The 21,717-nt window shown below is 44.9% G+C and overlaps 1 protein-coding gene across 3 annotated transcripts in view; it reads left to right on the top strand.

Moving 5' to 3' along the window:
* The window catches only part of kmt2a (lysine (K)-specific methyltransferase 2A), a 68,710-nt gene that overhangs the window by 31,834 nt on the left and 15,159 nt on the right, over positions 1-21,717 (top strand). Inside the window, exons 10-25 of one of the 3 annotated variants that reach the window (XM_084065134.1) lie at positions 4-99; positions 1,194-1,314; positions 3,023-3,136; positions 5,039-5,223; positions 6,258-6,434; positions 11,454-11,564; positions 12,005-12,078; positions 14,668-14,891; positions 15,055-15,149; positions 15,618-15,755; positions 16,220-16,378; positions 16,892-17,003; positions 17,515-17,593; positions 17,742-17,902; positions 18,160-18,306; positions 18,943-21,598. In XM_084065134.1, the coding sequence (XP_083921260.1) occupies positions 4-99; positions 1,194-1,314; positions 3,023-3,136; positions 5,039-5,223; positions 6,258-6,434; positions 11,454-11,564; positions 12,005-12,078; positions 14,668-14,891; positions 15,055-15,149; positions 15,618-15,755; positions 16,220-16,378; positions 16,892-17,003; positions 17,515-17,593; positions 17,742-17,902; positions 18,160-18,306; positions 18,943-21,598 (4,649 nt within the window). Of the gene's footprint in view, positions 100-1,193; positions 1,315-3,022; positions 3,137-5,038; positions 5,224-6,257; positions 6,435-11,453; positions 11,565-12,004; positions 12,079-14,667; positions 14,892-15,054; positions 15,150-15,617; positions 15,756-16,219; positions 16,379-16,891; positions 17,004-17,514; positions 17,594-17,741; positions 17,903-18,159; positions 18,307-18,942; positions 21,599-21,717 lie in introns of all 3 variants that reach the window. The other 2 variants (XM_084065135.1, XM_084065133.1) reach the window with 2 other exon arrangements.

Below are 21,717 nucleotides of genomic sequence, written 5' to 3'. Positions count from 1 at the left end.
CAGCAGCTGCTAGAGTGTGATAAGTGCCGTAACAGCTATCACCCAGAGTGCCTGGGTCCCAACCATCCCACCAGACCCACCAAGAAGAAGAGAGTCTGGGTATGGATGCCTCCTCCTCCTCCTCCGCTCCGTAACCTTCTGCCATTCACCACACATTCATACTCTATGTTCTCACAGGACACTCTAAAGCTGGGCTCACACATAAGGATTTAAAAAACGATTTTTAAATCCGGTAGCATCATACAGTATAATCTCATAAGATTCTCTCATCAGATTATTTTAAACATACTCACACTACACTAAAACGATGAGGCATCACATGCACACACACACACACGTGCACGCACGCACACACACGTACACACACACACACACACACACACACACACACACACACACACACACACACACACACACACACACACACACACACACACACACACACACACACACACACACACACACACACACACACACACACACACACACACACTACAGGATTCTATTCAGATTCTCTGGGTTGACCTCGTGTCATTTCATCTCACGTCATCACATGCGGAAGCCGAGGCAGTATGACTAGCAGATGTAAACAATGAATGGAACCGGTTTATTTGCAGTGAGGTTATAATACATGTATAGACTGTGCTCTTCCCACATATCTACAAGCCTCAGCTGTCCCCACACACCACAGGTTGTTTGGACCGGTCTCCGTGCCAAAAGTCCACTCATTCATTCACTTCACGTCTGTCTGCTTGTAGTCTTGTCTTTCGCTCATTCTCATTTTTACCACTGAGCCGGTAGAGCACGCCTGCTTGCTCAGGGGAGAACTTGAATTTTGAACTCCAGGCGGTACCACAATTTTAATACCTAATTGGCCAAATTGTGAAATATGACTTAGAAAGAGGCAAACATTGTAAAAATAGCCCATCTACAAGCTTGGCTATTGTCACAATGTTTATCTGTGGAACCGAGTCAAATTAAATTGAATGTCTATGCGCTTCCAAGTGCTTGTCAGGGTGGGGGGGTCCCGAGTTCAAATATGATTATTTTGGGGGGTCGCGGCCTGAAAGGGTTGAGAACCACTGTTTTAGATTGTCACCTTCACACCAGTGTCACTTTGTACATACAGCTGTCTGCAAGTGTCACAGTTCCTGCCATTTATTTTGTCTGGTGTGTTCTTTCACACTGCCCAGGTCTGCACCAAGTGTGTGCGCTGTAAGAGTTGCGGAGCCACCAAACCAGGGAAGTCCTGGGACGCCCAGTGGTCGCATGACTTCTCCATGTGTCATGACTGTGCCAAACTCTTTGCTAAAGGTGAGCTAAAGGTCAACATCTGGAAGTCTGGTTGAGCTATGATTTCTTGACTAGATTAATTGGTCACTTCACCATAATCACGACTATAGAATGGTCCACGACCCTGAAAACTGAAAAGATTCTGGGCACTTGGATCATTGCAAGTTAATTTATATAAGCCAAGTTTTCAGTCAGTCGGCCTTCATCAGGGCAAAACACGCGTCACAATGAAACTAGTCCATATAAACAAGCACTTGTTTTGTATGTAGGTCTGTCCGAGTGTCTAATGATTCTAAAAATATAAACAAGCACTACGATTACAATCATGGATTACACCTGTGCTGTCTTACTCTTGCCCAGATACAAGATGTAGTTTAGCAGACATTTTGACATCTTTGTAGTCCCTTGATGCACACAGAAATGGCTATGGAACACAAAAGTATGAAAAATCCATATCACAAGTGTGAATAGAGTTCTTAACAGCGAACTGTCCCTTTTTAACTCATTGAGTGCCAGAATTGCCAGAATTATTTCAGAATGATGTTGTCCCAGTGCCAGAGTTTTTTTTCACAGAAAACAAAAAGTGCTTAGGAAGCGAGATGCAGCCTTTTTCATTTCTAAGTTAAACAAGGAGTGGATGGAGCTGCTAATCTTCAGATGATGATATCTTGGGTTCTGGACATGTTTTTCATTTTTTTTAAACTATTTTTTCAAAAACACGTCAAACACACATATAGCCTTTTTTTCCTACTTATATTGATCCCAAATGACTGGCCATGGGGTCTTTTTGCAGAATTGACCCTTTTGTTCAGTTTCCCCAGCAGCCCCCATAGCATAGCCCATAAGCAAGCATATCGCTACTTATGCTACTTATTTGTTGCAGTCGAAAGTTTTTTTTTTTTCATGAATCTGTTATTAGTTGTCATTGCCAGACCCAAGGGTCGGCCTACATGAGGCTTTGTCCCCTTTTCGTCCATACATGGGCATAAAAGTCTGTCCACTTTGTGGAAAAGTCTGTCCCCCTTTCGTCCATACATGGGCTTAAAAGGGACCTCTGAATTTCGTCCCCCTTTCGTCCATACATGGGCATAAAAGGGACCTCTGAATTTCGTCCCCCTTTCGTCCATACATGGGCATAAAAGGGAATTTATTCTGGGTCTGGCAGAACCAGGTCTCCTGGTCTTGTTGCACATACATCCATGCCTTGGTTATTCCACACGAGCCGCTGTAGTCCCGGAAAAGACGTGCTGTGATTGGCCAGTACAGTCACTTTGATTGACAGTTGTGCCGAACGCTCACCCCAAAACATGATTTACGAGACTGTGGCGGCTCGTGTGGGACAAGGACAACCAAGGCATGGATGCTTGTGTAATGACTAATAACTTAGCATGCGCAACAAATAGCATAAGTAGCAATATGCTTATGGGCTCTGCTCTATGCTATGGGGACTGCTGGGGAAACTGGACGACAGGGCAAATTCTGCATTGAATTGACCTCATGGCCAGTCATTTAGGATCAATATAAGTAGAAAAAAATATGTTATGCTATGTTATTTTAGTCCGGACTTGTCCTCTAAGGCCGGTTAAGCACTTGTAAGCAACAACTATTAGCTGTAGCGCTATACACATATGAAAAGTACAATGCAAATAAAATGACCATTAGTACGTAGTTGTGGTAGCAAAGTGATTGTTGTTTATTAGGTCTAAGTTTGTCATGTTGAATCTCTCAGGGAACTTCTGCCCACTGTGTGATAAGTGCTATGATGACGATGACTACGATAGCAAGATGATGCAGTGTGGTCGCTGTGACCACTGGGTCCACGCCAGGTGTGAGAACCTCACAGGTCAGTAGCATCCATCCATCCATCCATCCTCCACATGATTTATTACACCACCTAGAGCAGTGGTTCTCAAACTTTTTCATGTCAAGGACCCCCAAATTGACACTTATTAGCCCGCGGACCACCATTTCAAAATATATGCCAGGGACCCCCATAAGAGAAGATTTTTTTTACGGCTCTAGCAGTGATTCTCAACCATTTTAATTTCAAGGACCCATAGTTTGACATGCATTAGGGCTACGGACTTAATGGCATTTATACCGCTGGGACCCCAATTTATATTGTAAAATCAATGTTAATTTAACTCTGAGAGTGTACAAATGTTTTTTACACTCTCAGAGTTACAGACCCATAAGGGTCCATTTGGTTACTGTCCATCATTTAGCTGGGGACCCCCTGGAACCCCCTCAAGTACCCCTGGGGGTCCCCGGACCCCACTTTGAGAACCAAGGACCTAGAGAACCCAGTGGTGTGAAGTAACCAAGTGCATGTACTCAAGTACTGAACTTAAGTACACATTTGAGGAATGTTTTACTTTACTGGAGTATTTACAAATGTCTATACCTTTACTTCTACTCCACTTTCTACATCTCAGAGGCAAATATTGTACTTTTTACTCCACTAGAATTATTTGAAAACTTTAGTTACTAGTTACTTTGTAGATTTTGATTATTATTACAAAACATGCATTAACCACTTCAGCCCTATGCATACTTAGGCTATTTGAAAATAGCCGATCTACTTGTAGATCTGTTATTTTCAAAGCCTTTTTATACATTTGGAAACTTGTGAAATGGTACATTCTGCAAAATGAGTACTTTTACTTTCAGTACTTAAGTATATTTTCATGCGAATACTTTTGTACTTTTACTCAAGAAAAATTTGATTGCCGGACTTTTATTTGCAACAGTATTTCTACATTGTGGTATTGGTACGTAAGTACAAAATGTAAGTACTTCTTCCACCGAGAGACGCGCTGCTAGAAACACGCGTTGCCAGCAAAAAAACACATTGCCAGCAAAAAAACATTGTTTACCGTTGCTACGGCGTGCGCTCCTCTCTTGCGACCGCAAGTCGCGATTTTAAACATGCGTAAGTAAGTACTGTGGGTCGGAGTGGCTTATTGTCTGTAATCGGCAGAGAACACGGGTGTCTGTCTATCCGGGGAGATGGATTTCTGAGGTGGAGTGCAACACTAACCATCAGCTCCCTACACTTGTCTTAGTTACCCAAGCCCTTGCCACAAACTGTGCTAGTAGTACCCGTGCTAGTACAGTAGCTTTGTTCCTAGAGATGTACCGATACCATTTTTTCCTTCACGAATCATATTGATTACGATACCCATAACCTGCGTATCGGTCGAGTACCTATCCGATCCAGTGGTTCTCAAAGTTGGGTCCAGGGGCCCCCAGGGTTCATTGAGGGGGTTCCAAATGGACCCCTACAGGTCTGTAACTCTGAGAGTGTACACATTTTTACACTCTCAGAGTTAAGTGGCTCCTTGAAATTAAAAGGTCTGAGAACCACTGATCTAGTAATAAATAAACATTCCATTAATAATTGTTGAAGTGCAAGTGTTAAGTATAAAAACAGCAGAGCAACATCAACAGAAGCATTCAAAATATTACTGTAAATGACATCATCATGTGATAAATGACATGGTATCGGAATGGCATTAGACTGGCATACTCACTATACTCACTATGAGTGCTCTCTGTGGGTTAGACAATGGAAAGATGTGGGACCTGACAGCGGTGTGTGTGTGTGTGTGTGTGTGTGTGTGTGTGTGTGTGTGTGTGTGTGTGTGTGTGTGTGTGTGTGTGTGTGTGTGTGTGTGTGTGTGTGTGTGTGTGTGTGTGTGTGTGTGTGTGTGTGTGTGACGATAATGACTTGTCTTTCTTTTAGACGAGATGTACGAGCTGATGTCCAAGCTGCCAGAGAGCGTAGCCTACACCTGCACCAACTGTACGGAGCAGCAGCCGGCCGAGTGGAGGACGGCCCTGGAGAAGGAGCTGCAGGGCTGCGTCCGACGCATCCTCACTGCCCTGCTCAACTCACGCACCTCCACACACCTACTGCGCTACAGACAGGTGACACAACGCTTTGTTTGGTCCCCCACCAGACCTCTGGGCTGGGGGGCGGTGAATGCCCTCCCCCAGATCCCTACCCTAACTATAGTCAGTGGTGGAAAAAGTTCTCAAATGTGTTACTTAACTCACTGAGTGCCATTAACGTGTTTCACGTGTTTTTACCGCTATGGCGCTGGGTGCCATTAACGTGTTTGACGTGTTTAATTTTTTTTTTTCTTTTTTTTTTTTGAAAAACATGTTCAGAACCCAAGATATCATCATCTGAAGATGTGCAGCTCCATTCCTTGTTTAACTTAGGACTGAAAAAGGCTGTATCTCGCTTCCTAAGCACTTTTTGTTTTCTGTGAAAAAAACTCTGGCACTTTTCAGAATCAATTCTGAAATAATTCTGGCAATCCTGGCACTCAATGAGTTAAGTGAAAGTATCAATACTGCAATGTAGAAGTATTCTGTTACAAGTAAAAGTCCGGAATTCAAAATGTACTTGAGTAAAAGTACAAAAGTATTGGTATCAAAATGTACTAAAGTAATAAAAGTAAAAGTACTAAAATGTTTGAAAATAGCCGATCTACAAGCTCTTGTAGATCGGCTATTTTCAAATAGCATAGGTATAAAATAGGGCTAAAGTGGTTAATGTATGTTTTATAATATCATCATTTATATCTGCAAAGTAACTAGTAACTAAAGTTTTCAAATGATTGTAGTGGAGTGAAAGTACAATATTTGCCTCTGAGATGTAGTGGAGTAGAAGTAAAAGTACTGAAAATGGGAAATACTGCAGTAAAGTAAAAAATCCTCAAAAGTGTACTTAAGTACAATAGTTAAGTAAATGTACTTAGTTACTTTACACCACTGACTATAGTCACCTTAGAACCCTGTCGTGACGTCCCTATTCTGGGGGCGAACATTCAGCAAAAATAGCCGATCTCACAACAAGTTGTGGGAAGCTCACAATAAGTTGTGAGCTTCCCACTTGAGCGTATTCCCACCCTTCCCACTTGAGCGTATAAAATGACAGCATGTTCTTGTGTTAGGCGGTGAAGCCTCCGGAGCTGAACCCAGAGACGGAGGAGAGCCTACCTTCCCGTCGCTCTCCAGAAGGACCCGACCCTCCTGTCCTGACCGAGGTCACCCCCCCATCCCCCAGCGACGCCCCACCTGACCTGGAGTCTGTAGAGAAGAAGATGGATCTGGGCCACTATAAATCAGTGGTGAGTTTGTTTTCTTTTTCCTGCAGCCTTTAGCTCACCTGAGGACTCATATTTAATCACTTTAACCCTGGCATCCACATTTTGGGCAAAGGCGGAAAAGATAAATAAATACAAATTCTAAATAATTTAGACATTTAGATCCTGTGGTGGTGTATGACTACTAATGGTTCACAAGTGGTATTGCATCAAAATTCTATTTTTCTTTCTATCCCCTGAGCAAGCAGGCGTGCTCTATTGGCTTAGTGGTAAACATATCAGCACTTGCGTGAGGGATCTGGGTTGGAATCTCGGGCAGGACATGAAAGTTTGTTATCTTAGAGCGGTCCTCTTGAATGTGTAAGAAACATCATAATTCATACTGTTATGCAATGATGTTTTCTAATAAATGTGAAACTTGAATTTAAACAACCACACTGGCGTCCTAGTTGTAAAAATAAATCTGTTAATGTCTTTATTTTAGCAGTATTTTAGCAAATTTTGTCCAAAGTTAGTACCGAACTCGCCTGAGTAACTGAGTCCATTTGGGGGCTAAACTTCACTGCCTTATTAATTCATGGATATTTTGGCTCGTAAGTCATTCTTGTCTCCACAGTCAATTTTAGACTTTTCAAATCAATCCGCGCTTTTAACACATCGTGTGCCAGAGGTTTATTAAAATAGGGTACGTTCACTGCCAGCATATCTTCCATCCACTTACGTTGATATGTTTCGTGCTGTAGAAGCCCCGATGCGGAAGTGCATGTAAACAAAGCGTGCGTGCGAGACGGCGGAGGATCCCGACTAACGCCTGGAACAATAATATTTCTAAAGCGATTCTCAATTGCAGAGTGATCGCCGATCGAAAACGGCTCACTTCCACCACGTTAAAAAGAAATGGAGATATTAAGCTTTTAGTCAAGGAGTTAACATTGGAGCGGCCGACCGGAAATATTTTTGACATGGATCGACATCCGGCCTCTCCTTCTCAGAGACTCCTTGGATGATCCCAAAGTTTCGTTAGAGCGCCCCGTGTGGGCCCCACGTATAAAAAAAAAATGGGCCAAAAACGGTCCGGACCGTTTATGGCACTCAATGTGTTAAAATGCAATGATAACATGACTATAGCATACATATTACATAACTAAATTTTGAGTGTTATTTCAGTGACGTTTAATTCTCTTCAAGTTGGTTTTCATACTGTACTGAAATGAACAGAATGCATTTCCCAAACAAACCACGGTTCTGTATGTTCTGAAAAATGTTCAGTCCCGCTAGTTCAGCACCATGGACAGGGTCAGCAGTTTGTGAACTTCAGCATAGGAACGTGCAAACGTCAGCAAGATATTTAAGGCATTCTGACTGGTTTATTGTCTGTTCTGCCTAGACTACAATTTACATTTTAGGCATTTAGCTCTTATCCAGAGTGACTTACAATAAGCAAGGTAAACAACATGCAGAGAGACAGTGTAGTGCCGCAGTAAACTAGGATCACAGGTAAAACAAGAATCTAGCATCGGTCTAAACCAGTGGTTCTCAAAGTGGGCTCCTGGAACCCCCAGGGGCCCTTGGGGTGGATCCAGGGGGTCCCCAGCTAAATGTGTTAATAGCATCACAATCATTTAAAGCACTTTAACCATATTGTGTACTTTGGCTATTCAAAAATAGCAGATATACAAGCTGGGGATTTTGTGCACAGGGCCCATTTTCACTTTAATCTGTCCATGGGTTGTGTGCCATGTGGCCAACCAAAAATAGACACTATTGTCTGTGCGCGTCACTGGGGCGCAACTAAGTATATTACTCTTAAAATGTTGCGATAAGAAATTGCGCATGAGAGTGTCAAGATACGGCATGTTGTGCTATCAAGATAACAAGCGTTACTTAAGGCCAGACCGCACCAATGCAACTAGTCGCAACAAAACCGTTGCATGCAACCACTTGCAACTACTTGCAACCATTATACCCAATGGCAGTTGGCAGGAGTTGCATTGGTGTGGACTGTCCTTAAAGGACAACTTTGTTTTTTTACAACAAGGGTTATTTTATTAGTTTGTAATGATAATAATTAAAAGATGAGTGTTCAAAATCATGTATTGCTTTCTATCGTTATAGTGATTTTAGTGATTTTTAACTGGGCGGCGGCCGCGGGGGCATTCTGCCCATTGGTAAATAGTCATGAACGCAGCCTCCGATTTCACGTTTTGGCCTATAACTCTTGAACTGTATAGGCCAAAACGTGAATCTGCCTGTTACAGCGCCACCATGAGGCTGATTTGAAAAATGTAGGGTGGCATTTCTTCCTTAGCCTAGTGGGGATGTGCGTACAAAGTTTCACGGAAATCAGAGGCTATTTACCAATGGACAGAATGCCCCCCCCCGCCCCCCAGTTAAAAATCACTAAAATCACTATAACGATAGAAAGCAATACATGATTGAAATGATGATGAAACACTCATCTTTTAATTGTTATCATTACAAACTAATAAAATAACCCTTGTTGTAAAAAATACAATTTTGTTGCAAGGAGTTGCGACTAGTTGCATTGGTGCGGTCTGGCCTTTAGATGCATCACATTTGTCTTCAGATTCCAAGTCAAATAGCAGGGGGAAAAGGAGTTCATTTATTGATATCGTCTCTGTCGGGTGGAAACCTCATATGTCCAAAACTGTTACTTTTCAGGATTCAAATTCAGAAATAGCGCAGCGTTTCGAGCTTGTAGATCTGCTACTTTTGATGCTTTTGTGTGACGCTGTAGTATGATCAAGTAAGGCATTCATTCACGAAAAAACACAAAAAGATAAAATATGGAGATAAGAGGTTTCTGCCCAAGAAGCAACAATATATTTTTAGATGTATTCCATTGTGGCGTCCTTAACAGCCTCCGTCAGTATTGCCTCCGTATTGCATGATCAAGGGTGTACATTTTCAAACACCTGGGCCGAGACATGCCTGGGGGCAGACTGAGTACTTACCATAACAGTTCAGCAGAAGTTCACTTTATAGTCAGGGGATATTAAAAACATCTTGGAATAAATTCCTTACCAAAAAAAATCTTCACCAATGTGTTTGTAAAGGCGTCTAGTAACACATCTCACAAAGACTGAAATACAGTTTCCCTAGGAGAATTTAGAAAACGGCCATAGCCATCCTTTTCCAGGTATACTTTTCGTGTAAAAAGCCCATTGAGATTGGGCCGTTTTTAGCCCAAGGAGTGGTTTTGGTGCAAAACAAATGCTTGCAATGGATTCAGAATCATAAAAACACCCTAGTTTGACCCCTCACATGCTACTTAAAACAGAATTAAAAATGTATTTATTTTTCCGCGTATAAGGTTATGGTGGGTACCCCAACTTTCAGCAGCTGTCAAAAATTCCCCTAGAGAAACTGCATTTCAGTCTTTGTGAGATGTGTTACTAGACACGTTTACAAACACATTGGTGAAGATTTTTTTTGGTAAGGAATTTATTCCAAGATTGGAAATCTTTCTGCTAATATCCCCTGACTATTAGCAGAAGGGCAGAAGAGAGGGGCTGAGAAAGCATGGTGAAGACGCAGACACAAGGGCTTTTTAGGGAGGATGTCTTTCCCAGGTGTTTCGCCCAGGCGGACATGGTTTTGAGGTTAGGTTTAGGCATTATTTCTGTGAGGTTAGGGTTAGGGTTAGGCATAGTGTTTGTGAGGTTAGGGTTAAGGTTAGGTAGGTTTAGGCATAGTTTTAGTGAAGTTAAATGTTAGGGTTTAAGCGCAATCAAGGCGAAACACCCTGGAAAGAGGGAGTTCCGGGGTTTTTCACACGAGAGAGAATGTTGAGCAGAGGAAGTAGGACATGGGAAGGGGCAGTGAGTGGTGTAGTAAAATGTTTATGTATTTTTACTTTACTGGAGTATTTCCAATTTTCAGTACTTTTACTTCTACTCCACCACATCTCAGAGGATAATATTGTACTTTTTACTACACTACAATTATTTGACAGCTTTAGTTAACAGTTACTTTGCAGATTTTGATTATTATCACAAAACATACATTAACCACTTTCGGCCGATCTATAAGCTTACAATGCGTTGCATCGCAATGCATTGTGAGCTTGTAGATCTGCTATTTTCAAAAGATTTTTTATACATTTTGAACTTGTGAAACGGGACATTCACAAGGAGTACTTTCTACTTTTGGTACTTTAAGTACATATTGATACCAATACTTTTGTACTTTTACAAAAAATCCGGACTTTTGCATCTAACAGAGTATTTCTACACTGCAGTATTGATACTTTTACTTAAGTAAAAAATGTGAGTACTTTTTCCACCACTGGAAAGGGGGAGAGAGAGACCACAGGGAAAATGTTGTCTAATGTTCACAGAGAGAGTAGTGTGACACTCAAACAGCAGGAGAGGAGAGGGAGGGGAGGCGGTGGGGGGGGGGGGATGAGAATCAGGGCACTGTGTCAAACAAATTGTTTGTGTGTGTGTACTTGTGAGAGCCAAATGTCCCCACAAGTATAATAGAATTTGAGAAATAGACATTGTGAGGACTATGTTTTTATGGTTAAATACGATTTGTTTGAATTAAGGTCCTTACACACTGGGAGCGTTTATTTAGTGTTTATTTTTGTTAATTCACACACTGATTTAAACTGCTGTTTTTGTAAACGAGGTACATTTTTCCCTATGAATAAAAGCATCAACCTGTAGGAATTGAAACATAACCAAATTCATACAGAGGCGATAGAGGCGACACTGGAGGATGTAAGGACGCCACAATGGAATACATCTAAAAAGAAAAAAAATGAACTAGTCCATTGGGCTGTACGTTGACACTATTATGCTGCAAAGTCCTTATCACAACATCTTAAGGGTGCGTTGTTTATACTTGGTTGCGCGGCGGTGTCATGCACCGAAAATAGCAGATCTACAAGCTCACAACGAGGGCACAGCATGGCGGCAGCTTTAGGGTTCGGGTTAAAAATGACCAAAAACAATTTCATTTATAAAATTGCCGTTATATTTGAAATATTTCATATGTGTCTCCACTGTCCCCGTGCAGCTGGAGTTCAGTGATGACATCGTGCGGATCGTCCAGACGGCGATGAACAGCGATGGAGGGCAGTTGGAGAGCCGCAAGGCCAACAGCATGGTCAAGTCCTTCTTCATCCGGGTGTGTTTACTGATACCATATGACTGATATACTATATACCTGTATGTTGTTGCTGTCGGGAAGCAACCGTATATATACACATTTCATCCTTGTGTTTTAATTTTTTTTATTGGATTGGATGTTTTCGCTACTTTTGAAAAGTAGGCACGCCATGTTGTTTTCTTCTATTTCCTGAAAAGTAACAGTTATGGACATACAAGGTTTCCACCCAACAGCAACAATATGTCGTTGCTGTCGGGCAGAAACCTCCATATTTTAACATAAAATCAGTGTCCTACTTGATCATACCACAACGTCACACATTTCGATCCACAAGCTGCTACTCCTGAAAATTAACTGTTTTGGACGTATATGGTTTCCCCCCGACGGAGACGAAATACTGGTTTTATGTTTGTGTGCTAATGTCTCTGAAGCTCATGTGGTTGTTTGTGTTTTCCCAGCAAATGGAGCGGCTCTTCCCATGGTTCAAAGTCAAAGAGTCCAGGTTCTGGGAAGCACAGAAAGTCTCTGCCAAGTAAGCATCAACAGTCACAAAGTTATTACCAAGTGATCGTACCAGGTGCACAATGAAGCTGTTATATTCACATGTGTACGGGAGCCAACTATTGTGTAACGCTGGGAATCTGTTTTAAAGCAAGCGTCCCTCTACAAGATCCCTACAGTAACTTAACCCCATGATTATTCTAGTGTTTCTAGTATTTCTCCGAAAATAGATTGTAGATTGTAGCTTGTAGATGGGTTATATATTTTTTAAAGATTAGAGCATTTGAACGGGTCAAACTAGCAATATGTTTAGGAGCAAGGTCTCGGATATCTCATAAAAGCAAAAGTTAAAGCCTCAATCTGTGATTTATTCACCTGGTTAGCAGTATGTAGAACAGCAGGAATAATGATATTGCAATAATATTGCAGTTTCCTTATGATTATGATGTTTTAGTCATATTATGACTAAAACATCATAATCATAAGGAAACTGCGCTAGTGTGGGGTGTCTAAACTTTCAACACTGTTTCACAAATCGCATAATAGGTCTTGGCCATACAAATTAGTTGTGAGATTTTGTTTTACGTAAATCCATGAGCATACCAGCAGCTTTTCTTTCTGGGGTCAACAGACAACTTTTCATTATGACAGTTAGGGGACAGTTACATAACAACTTATATCATAACACATATAATAAGTATACACCAAGACTCCATAATGATTAACGTCACAAAATAAATAAATAAAAGACTGGAGACATGCAATTACTCGTCAAAAGAGGCTATTTTAACCCATTCAATCCAGGAACGCATATGTGTCATTTTAGATTTGAGCTATAACCATTATCTTATACCTTGGCTATTCAAAAATTGCAGATCTACTGCTATTTATACGTGGCACTGAGTGCCGCGCCCTGAGCTTGTAGATCTGCTATTTTTGAAAAATCTAGAACATTTGTGCAAATCTTTGAATACACATATTTTTGGAAACAACATTTTTAACTCAAATCTTTGCTTCTGGGGGGTCCCTGGAACAACATATTTTGATGGGGGTCGGCGGCCAAAAACAGTAGTATGTGTAATCTCATAGTTAGCTGCGTCCCCGTAATGGAAAAAGAGACACCGCCAGACTTCCACAATGAACAGGTCAGCTCTGCATTTGGAATAGAAGATCAGCCCCACGTGTCCCAGTAACCCTGGTCACCACCGCAGTTAAAAGGCCTCATTAACATCAAAGGCAAAAAAGCTCGTCAGCTTAGAGCAAACCCCTGTCCCTGAGCTTAGGACCTCAATTAAGCACCGGGGTGTTTTCATACCGACACCCTGGGGATCTGCTCAGAAACCATGACCACAGCTTAATACAGTACATAGCTTTTAGAATGAAAGCTTTTGATTGATTGAATACTTTCAGAAATGTAAACAGCATGTTGTACAGTAAGACATTGAAGCTAAAAGGATAACACAAAAAAAGTGTGGTCCTATGTATTCAATTCATCAACATGGCATACAAAATTAACACAATAATACATGTCAACCAACAAATAAAAACACTAGTATATGTACTGAATAGATGGGAAATGTACATTTGCCTCCCCGTTGGGTCTCCTGATAGAGATCAGGCCAATTTTGAAAGAAACCAGTGTTACACATCCTTTAATGGATGGTGTCAGGGTATTCCACATTTTGGTGGCAGAACAGTAGAACTTTCCCATGTTTGTTCTACATTTGGGAGGTACCAAATCATGGTCGCTCTCTAATGTTGTGGCTGTGGGTGTCACTCAATCTAAAAGTGTAACTTTTATACTCCATGAGCTAAAAGTGTAACTTTTTTAGAGTACCTAGTTTGTAGTCTCTGTAGCTAAGAACATGGTTTATAGATGATTTAGAACAATGCTCCCTCCATTGGCTCCCAGTTACTGCCCGTGCAAAACACTGATGTTGGCCCAGAAAGCAACCAAAGGTATGGCACCCCCATATCCTCAAAACCTGATCCAACCCTACAACCCCTCCCTCCCACTCAGATCAGCTAACACAGGGAAGTTATCAGAACCTTCCCTAAAACATCCGGGACAACGCTCCACTCGTCTCAGACTCTTCTCCCTTCTGGCTCCCAAACTGTGGAACAAACTCCCCATTGCAGTTAGAACTGCAGACTCACTCCCAATTTTCCACCGTAATCTGCAGACTCACCTCTTCAGACTCCACCTTAGCCCGTAGCAGTTGCCCTAGCCTTGACGACCATGCAGTCTTATGCAAATGTTAAAATGTAATTAAGATAGCATGTTATATAGACATATGCCAGGTTCATTTTGTTGACCTAGCTTCCTATAGTTTGTATGGTTTCAATGTACATATTATTTATTTTTGATATTATAATGTTCAGACTGATGATAGGTTCTTGGTTTACCTATGATCCTAGATTACTGAGGCACTACACTGTCTCTATGCATTTGATGTATTACCTTGTGTTTACCTTGCTTACTGTAAATCGCTCTGAATTAAGAGTGTCTGCTAAATGCCTAAATTGTAATGTAACATGCATCTGCCTGAAAAAAAAAACTTGAGTTCAATTAAATAAATAAAAAAACTATATTTGATTAAAGTTTGTTATTTGTCTTCAGCAGTGGTCTTCTCCCCAACGCGGTGCTGCCTCCATCACTGGACCACAACTACGCCCAGTGGCAGGAGAGGGAGGAGCAGTCCCGCTCTGAACAGCCCCACCTCATGAAGAAGATCATCCCGGCCCCCCGGCCCAAGACCCCCGGAGAACCGGACTCCCCGACATCGTCCCCAGCACCACCCCAGCTCCCTCCGTCTCTCCCCCCACCGCCCCCACTGCTGCCCGGTAATGATCATCATTGCGACGCATTCTGAGCTTGTAGATTTGCTATTTTTGACGAATGTTCCCCCCCAGAATAGGCATGTTGGGGTTCAAGTTGTTAAATGTCTTAGCAGTAATTGCTCTGGTCCACTCCTAAGCCCTAACTGTTCTTCTAACGTGTCCTCAGATCGTGAAGACAGTCCAGAGCTTCCCCCACCGCCTGGTGTGAGTGACAACAGACAGTGTGTTCTGTGTCTGAAGTACGGAGACGAGAACACAAATGTAAGTCGTGTGTTGACGGTCACTTCCACACGCACAATGCTGAATACTGAATACATTCTGTGACCGGGCTCAGTTCCAATGTACAATAGCTTTTTTTATCCGCAACACACATTTTAGCCTCAATGTTTAAATATGAAATACCCTTTTCTCCTGATATCAAAATACCTTTTAAAGGAAATGGCAGCAACTTCTCAAATTTCTTTATATTGTTTGGATAAACATCATTGTATGAATTAGTTGCTCTGAGCTACTGTCTATTTTTGTAGGTATACAACTCCTAATTTTATTTCCTTTATGGGTGGAAAATATAAATGTGGGCAATATTAATCTATAGCTAACTCTTTATATTTTCGAGGCTCATCTTGTAGGTAAGGCTTGTAGTAACATGGGTTACTGTGTGTGTGTGTGTGTGTGTGTGTGTGTGTGTGTGTGTGTGTGTGTGTGTGTGTGTGTGTGTGTGTGTTACAGGAGGGTGGCAGGCTTCTCTACATCGGTCAGAACGAGTGGACCCACGTGAACTGTGCCCTGTGGTCAGCTGAGGTGTTTGAAGATGACGACGGAGCTCTGAAGAATGTCCACATGGCCGTTCAGAGGGGCAAACGCCTGGTAAGATGTTCTATGCACACTGTCGTGGAATTCTGGATCAATCAGTAATTGATGAGGCAATAGGAGTCGGAGACAATATTCTAGGTGGTGATGGTTATGCTTTAATGTACATGATGTCATGGGGAGAAGTACGTTAGAAACACATTCGTTAGTTATATTAGCTGCTACAAGGACAAGCTGAACCATAACAGACGGGCTGTAACATAAACAATAGCTATCAGGCCTAGTGGAGACATCTTGGCTGCTACAGGCTACCAAATATCATGTCATAACTACCAAATATCATGTCATATCATAATGTATTATATAAGTACTATAAGTGATGGTAAAATATAGAGGTTAGATATAAACAACCATAGTAGAATAACATAATTTCTTCCTCATACACACAGAGAATGTTTCCTGTACACAGTTGAAGTGTGTTTATGAAAGCCATTTGTTTGTGCCTCTCTCTCCCGGCTCAGCGCTGTGAGAAGTGCCAAAGGCCCGGAGCCACGGTGGGCTGCTGCCTGACCTCTTGCACCAGTAACTACCACTTCATGTGTGCCCGCCAGTGCCACTGTGTCTTCCTAGAGGACAAGAAGGTGTACTGTCCCCGGCACAGAGATCTCATCAAGGGAGAAGTAAGAGTCATCAACGAACTCACCACCATTTGCAGTAGCAACCTCCTTCATGTACAGCGATGTTACCGGTTGACAAACAACTGTAGAATATAAAGAGCAATTCTTCCTCAAGGAAACACTAAAGCCCTGTAGAATTTCAAACATAATACAACACAACAACAAAATGGTAATACAAAATAAGAATTAAAAAAGGTAATAATACAGGATGCCATAAGGAAGAGACGGGTAGAACGGCAGTGTGATAAACCTCTTAATACAGGTACAATATGTCTTTTAGCAGGAGTTTCAATATACTTTGTCTACATATACTATGTTGAATGTCAAGTAGCGGAAAATAACCAATCCACAAGCTTACAGTATATATAGATCTGCTATGTTCGCCTATTTTTGCTGCATGTTTGCCTATTGTTGTGACATGCCCAGAATGTGGTTCATGTGGTTGGCTAGTAGTTGGAAAGTAATCAAGTGAAGAAATTCGATTCCAAGCTAACATATTTCCTGTGTGTGTTGTAGGTGGTGTCTGGGTTCGAGGTGACACGCAGGATTCTGGTGGACCTGGAGGGGATCTGTCTGAAGAGAAAGTGGCTGATCGGACTGGAGGCTGAGAATGTCCACATGAAGATAGGTAGGTCTGGTGTGGTGAATGTCCACATGAAGATAGGTAGGTCTTATGTGGTGAATGTCCACATGAAGATGGTGGTGAATGTCCACATGAAGATAGGTAGGTCTGATGTGGTGATGTGGTTTTATGGTTTTACTGCAGGAGTCTAGCCATCTATAAGAGGGTCAGTCTGTCTGTGTGTCCGGAGCTAATCTCACAAACTGCTTGACCGATCTGCACCAAGTGCCTTGTGCACACTACCCGTACGAAACGGCAGTACCTCCACAAATTCTTTTCACATATTATGCTTTATACGTTTTGGCTCAGCCAATGCCTCTGATCGGGCTGAAACCTAGTCAGACAACTGACTAGGTTTTCTGACATCGTATGAGAACCACTTTGGAGCCATGTTCATTCCCATTTTGATGTACTCCCTGTGTTCCCGGATACACATAACGCTTGGCTTTTGTTGGTTTTAAACAAACAAATAACGCTTGGCTTTCGTTGGTTTTAAACAAACACACTGTTATTTCAGGCTCCATGTCTATCGACTGCTTGGGCATACTGACGGAGCTGTCAGACTGCAAGCGCAAACTCTTCCCCATTGGTTACCAGTGAGTATCACTTCATGTTATTCTTTTTGGCACATTGCAGTTGTGAATCTTTATGTCTCCAATACATTGACCTTCAGGAGATAGCGATTCATGAAGAAGATAATGAATAAACTGCATGTGTCTTGTTTCTCTCTCTCTCTCTCCCCAGGTGTTCCAGGGTGTACTGGAGTACCCTTGATGCTCGTAAGCGCTGCGTGTACACCTGCAGGATCCTTGTTTGTCGCCCCCCAGTGGTGGAGTCTGATCTGAAGAGCATGATGGCCCCTGAGGAGAATCGCACCATCGCACACAGCCCCCCTCCTATAACAGGTACAACTTTGATCACACAGCCCCCCTCCTATAATAGGTACAACTTTGATCACACAGCCCCCCTCCTATGATAGGTACAACTTTGAGCACACAGCCCCCCTCCTATAATAGGTACAACTTTGAGCACACGGCCCCCCTCCTAGAACAGGTACAACTTTGAGCAGAATAGACACTGTTTCTGTTCTGTTTTACATATAGATGGCATGAGAGTGAACTTGTGATGATGAACTAAATTCCAAACCGTTTTGTTTTTCTAGATAAAGACTTCCCAGATCCGTTCGACTCGCCGAGGCGTTCTGATGCCCTTTCCCCTGCCAACACCCCCAAGCTGAGGGTCTATACGAGGAATCGGCACCCCAGCTACCCCCCTTGTTCACCAGGCCCCAGACCAATGCCTTCTCCAGGTACAAACACATGCAAGCACGCACACATTTAACATCTTTATTTGCGTTCACATTTAACACAAACGATAGTAGATGCACAAGCTTGGGAAACTCAACAGGGTTTTAGGATATAGTTCACAGATACAGGAAGCATCATCTCCTCCATATGTGGCGACTGCCAATTATCACAGATACTGAACAGAATTTAGCCATTGCCTTATCAGCTCTTGGCTTGGGCATTCCTGCAATCTGCAGGCCTCTCACAACTAATTTATGAACTTCCAAATATGAACACAAGCAGTTTACATTTGTAACCAAGCTGTATAATAGCACCCTAAACACACACACACACGCACACGCACACGCACACGCACGCACGCACACACACACACACACACACACACACACACACACACACGTACAGTACATCTTGGCCCGGCTGATTTTTAACCACTTCAAGCTGGTATCCTTATTTTGGGCATGTCATTTTAGGAATTTTCTCGCCAATAGCTGCTACTTGTAGATCAGCTATTATTGCTATTCGTTGTATGGCAAAGTGTATAGAGCTTAAGTGGTTAACATTGTTAGTACATTAACAGTAGAATAGACAGTAGAATAGACAAACCTAAATTGACTGACCTGATCTTGTCTTTCCAGGAGGCTCTGCCTTGCCCCAAAGCCACGAAATAGTGACCGTGGGAGACCCCCTGCTGAACCCGGGCATGAGGAGCATCGGCGCGCGGCGCCACAGCACTCCCTCCCTCTCCTCTCCTCCCCATCAGACCAACAGACAGAGAGGCATGACCTCCCCGCCTCACGCCCCGCCGTCACGACCGCTCACCTCGCCCCCGCCCCTCATCCCCTCGCCCGCCAGGGACCCGGAGAAAGCTCGGCACCTGGGCCGAGACGCGGGCCAGAGAGAGGGCGAGAGGGGTCGGCTGGCCTCGTCGGACAGGGGGCGGGCAACGCCGTCCAGGGACCAGGGCGTCAGGGACACGGACAAGGGAAGAACGTCCAGCAGAGACCAAGCCTCCAAGGACTCAGAGAAGAACAGAACGCCAAGAGAGGTTGGTCAGAAGGATTCCGACAAGGGGAGGCTGCCTTCCAAAGAGCCAGAAAAAAACAGACCACTGAGTAGAGACCCAGGGCTGAAAGAGACTGAGAGGGGAAGACCGCCCAGTAGAGAGTCCACCTTTAGGGATTCAGAGAAGGGGAGACAGGCAAGCAGAGACCGGGACAGGGGCAAGCTGTCCTCTAGAGAGCCAAACTACAAGGACCCTGAGAAAGGAAGGCCGCCCAGTAGAGATGCAGGGATCAGAGAGTCTGATAAGCATAGACAGCACAGCAGGGATGCGGACAGAGGGAAAGACGCAGGTCCAGACAAAGGCAGGCCTTCTAGCCGGGAGTCGGACCGGGTCAGACCGCCTTCCAGAGACTCCGGCTTCAGAAGCGCAGAGAGGAACAGAGACTCTGGCTCGGGGAAAGACGGCAGCGCCGGCAGCGCCTCCTCCAAACAGGCCGGAGGAGAGAGCAAGATCTCCAGACTGGCACCCGCGGGCTCGGGACAGTCCTCCCCTCTCATGGGCACCACCGTCCTCTCCGGGCACCAGCGAGGCGGCAGCTCCAAGGCCGACAAGCAGGGTGGAAAACAGGGCGGCAGAGATGCGGACGCCTCAGCCGGGCTCATTTTGCCTCGCCACCGATCCAGCTCCACTTCCAACACCACCCACCCCAAGGACAAAGCCAACCCAGGGAAGGAGAGCGGAGGCGGGGCTGGAACTTCCATCCCTACCCCTCTCCATAAGGACTCTGTCGTAGGGAAAGCTGGTTCCCCTCAGCCGTCGTTCCAGAGGGCCGGTACGAGGAAGTCGCATGACTACTCGTCGGGGCCTGCCCCCGCCGCGGCCATGAAACCACTCTGGTCATCATCTAGGGCTCCGTCTGAAGATGACATGGTCAAACGAGGCTCCACCCACCAGGCCTCCCCGGCTGTTTCCCCAGCTCCCAAAGACAAGCACTCCAAAGTCAAAACAGTGGGCAGCAAGACCCTCCACAACAGCAGCAACAAGCCCCCCCTGCTCAACAACAACACTAAAGCTACCGGTGGGTCCAACGCGTACGCCCACATCTCCTCCTCCACTCACAACAGCAGCAACAGCAAAGCTCCCACGCTGGGGAACAGCACCAAAGTCCACGCAAAGTCCGAGGTGGACAAGCCGGAGAACCAGGGAGGGGACAAGTCCTCCTCCAAAGCCAGGGAGAGCTTCTCCCCCGGCCCTGACAGGAAGAACAGCTCCAGTCTGGAGAACGTAGCAGCACCAGAACGGGGTGTGAAGACCTCTTCTTCCTCCTCCCAGTCTCACACTACCAAACCATCTCCCAACCAGCTCCCGCCGTCCTCCAGGGACAAAAAGAGACCCGTCAAACTGCCTGCTTTGACTCCCATCAAGACCGAGATCAAGACGGACCCCAACGGGACCAGCACTGTCAGCAGTTCCTCGCCATGCTCCTCCAGCACCAACGCCACCTCCACGGTGTCTCCCGCGGGCCACCAAGGGACCCGCCGCTCCACCCGCTCCGCCCTCTTCTCCTCCCCGTCCACCAGCAGCAGCGACAGCTCCGAGTCCGACACCCAGGCGCCCCGCCCCCAGGGCGGCAGCGCAGAGCGCCACAAGGAGCACTCGCGCGCCGACCACCTCCGCCACGACCACCACTCCGGCAGCGGCCTCCTCGCCCACTCCACCGAGGACGAGGGGGACGGCCCCGAAGAAGACGAAGACCGCGACCGGGGCATCATGGACGACAAGCACCACCAGGAGGACGACAGCGACGGCTCGGGCTCGGCCAAGCGGCGCTACCCGCGGCGCAGCGCCCGCGCTCGCTCCAACATGTTCTTCGGCCTCACGCCGTTCTACGGCGTGCGCTCGTACGGCGAGGAGGACCTGCCGTTCTACGGGAGCGGGGACGCGGCCGGGGGAGGGGGAGGAGGGGTGACCAAGAAGAGGCCCGGCGGCGGCAGCAGGAGGTCGGCCGAGGGCCAGGTGGACGGAGCGGACGACATGAGCACCTCCTCGTCCTCCGGGGACAGCGGTGAGGACGAGGAGGGCGGGATGATGAAGCACAGGGACAAAGACCCGTACTACTACAACTTCACCCGGACCATCATCAACCCCGGCGGGGGGCTGCCCTCCATCGAGGGCATCGACCAGTGTCTGGGGAGGGGCTCCCAGCTGCAGCGCTTCCTCAAAGACGAAGAGGAGCAGCAGCAGCAGCAGGCACAAGGGACTGACGGAGACGACCTTCTAACTAGCATGTAAGTCCAGTTAGACGTGTCACTGGAAATGCATATCGTTGCTGTCGGGCAGAAACCTCTGTGTAACCCTTTGTGTATTTTTTTCAAAATGAACGCCCTACTTGATTATACTACAGCGT

The sequence above is a fragment of the Gymnoscopelus microlampas genome (genome assembly GCF_963454915.1).
Source record: "Gymnoscopelus microlampas genome assembly, chromosome: 8".
In the NCBI taxonomy this organism is placed as follows: domain Eukaryota; kingdom Metazoa; phylum Chordata; class Actinopteri; order Myctophiformes; family Myctophidae; genus Gymnoscopelus; species Gymnoscopelus microlampas.
This window is presented reverse-complemented; position numbering and strand designations above follow the sequence as displayed.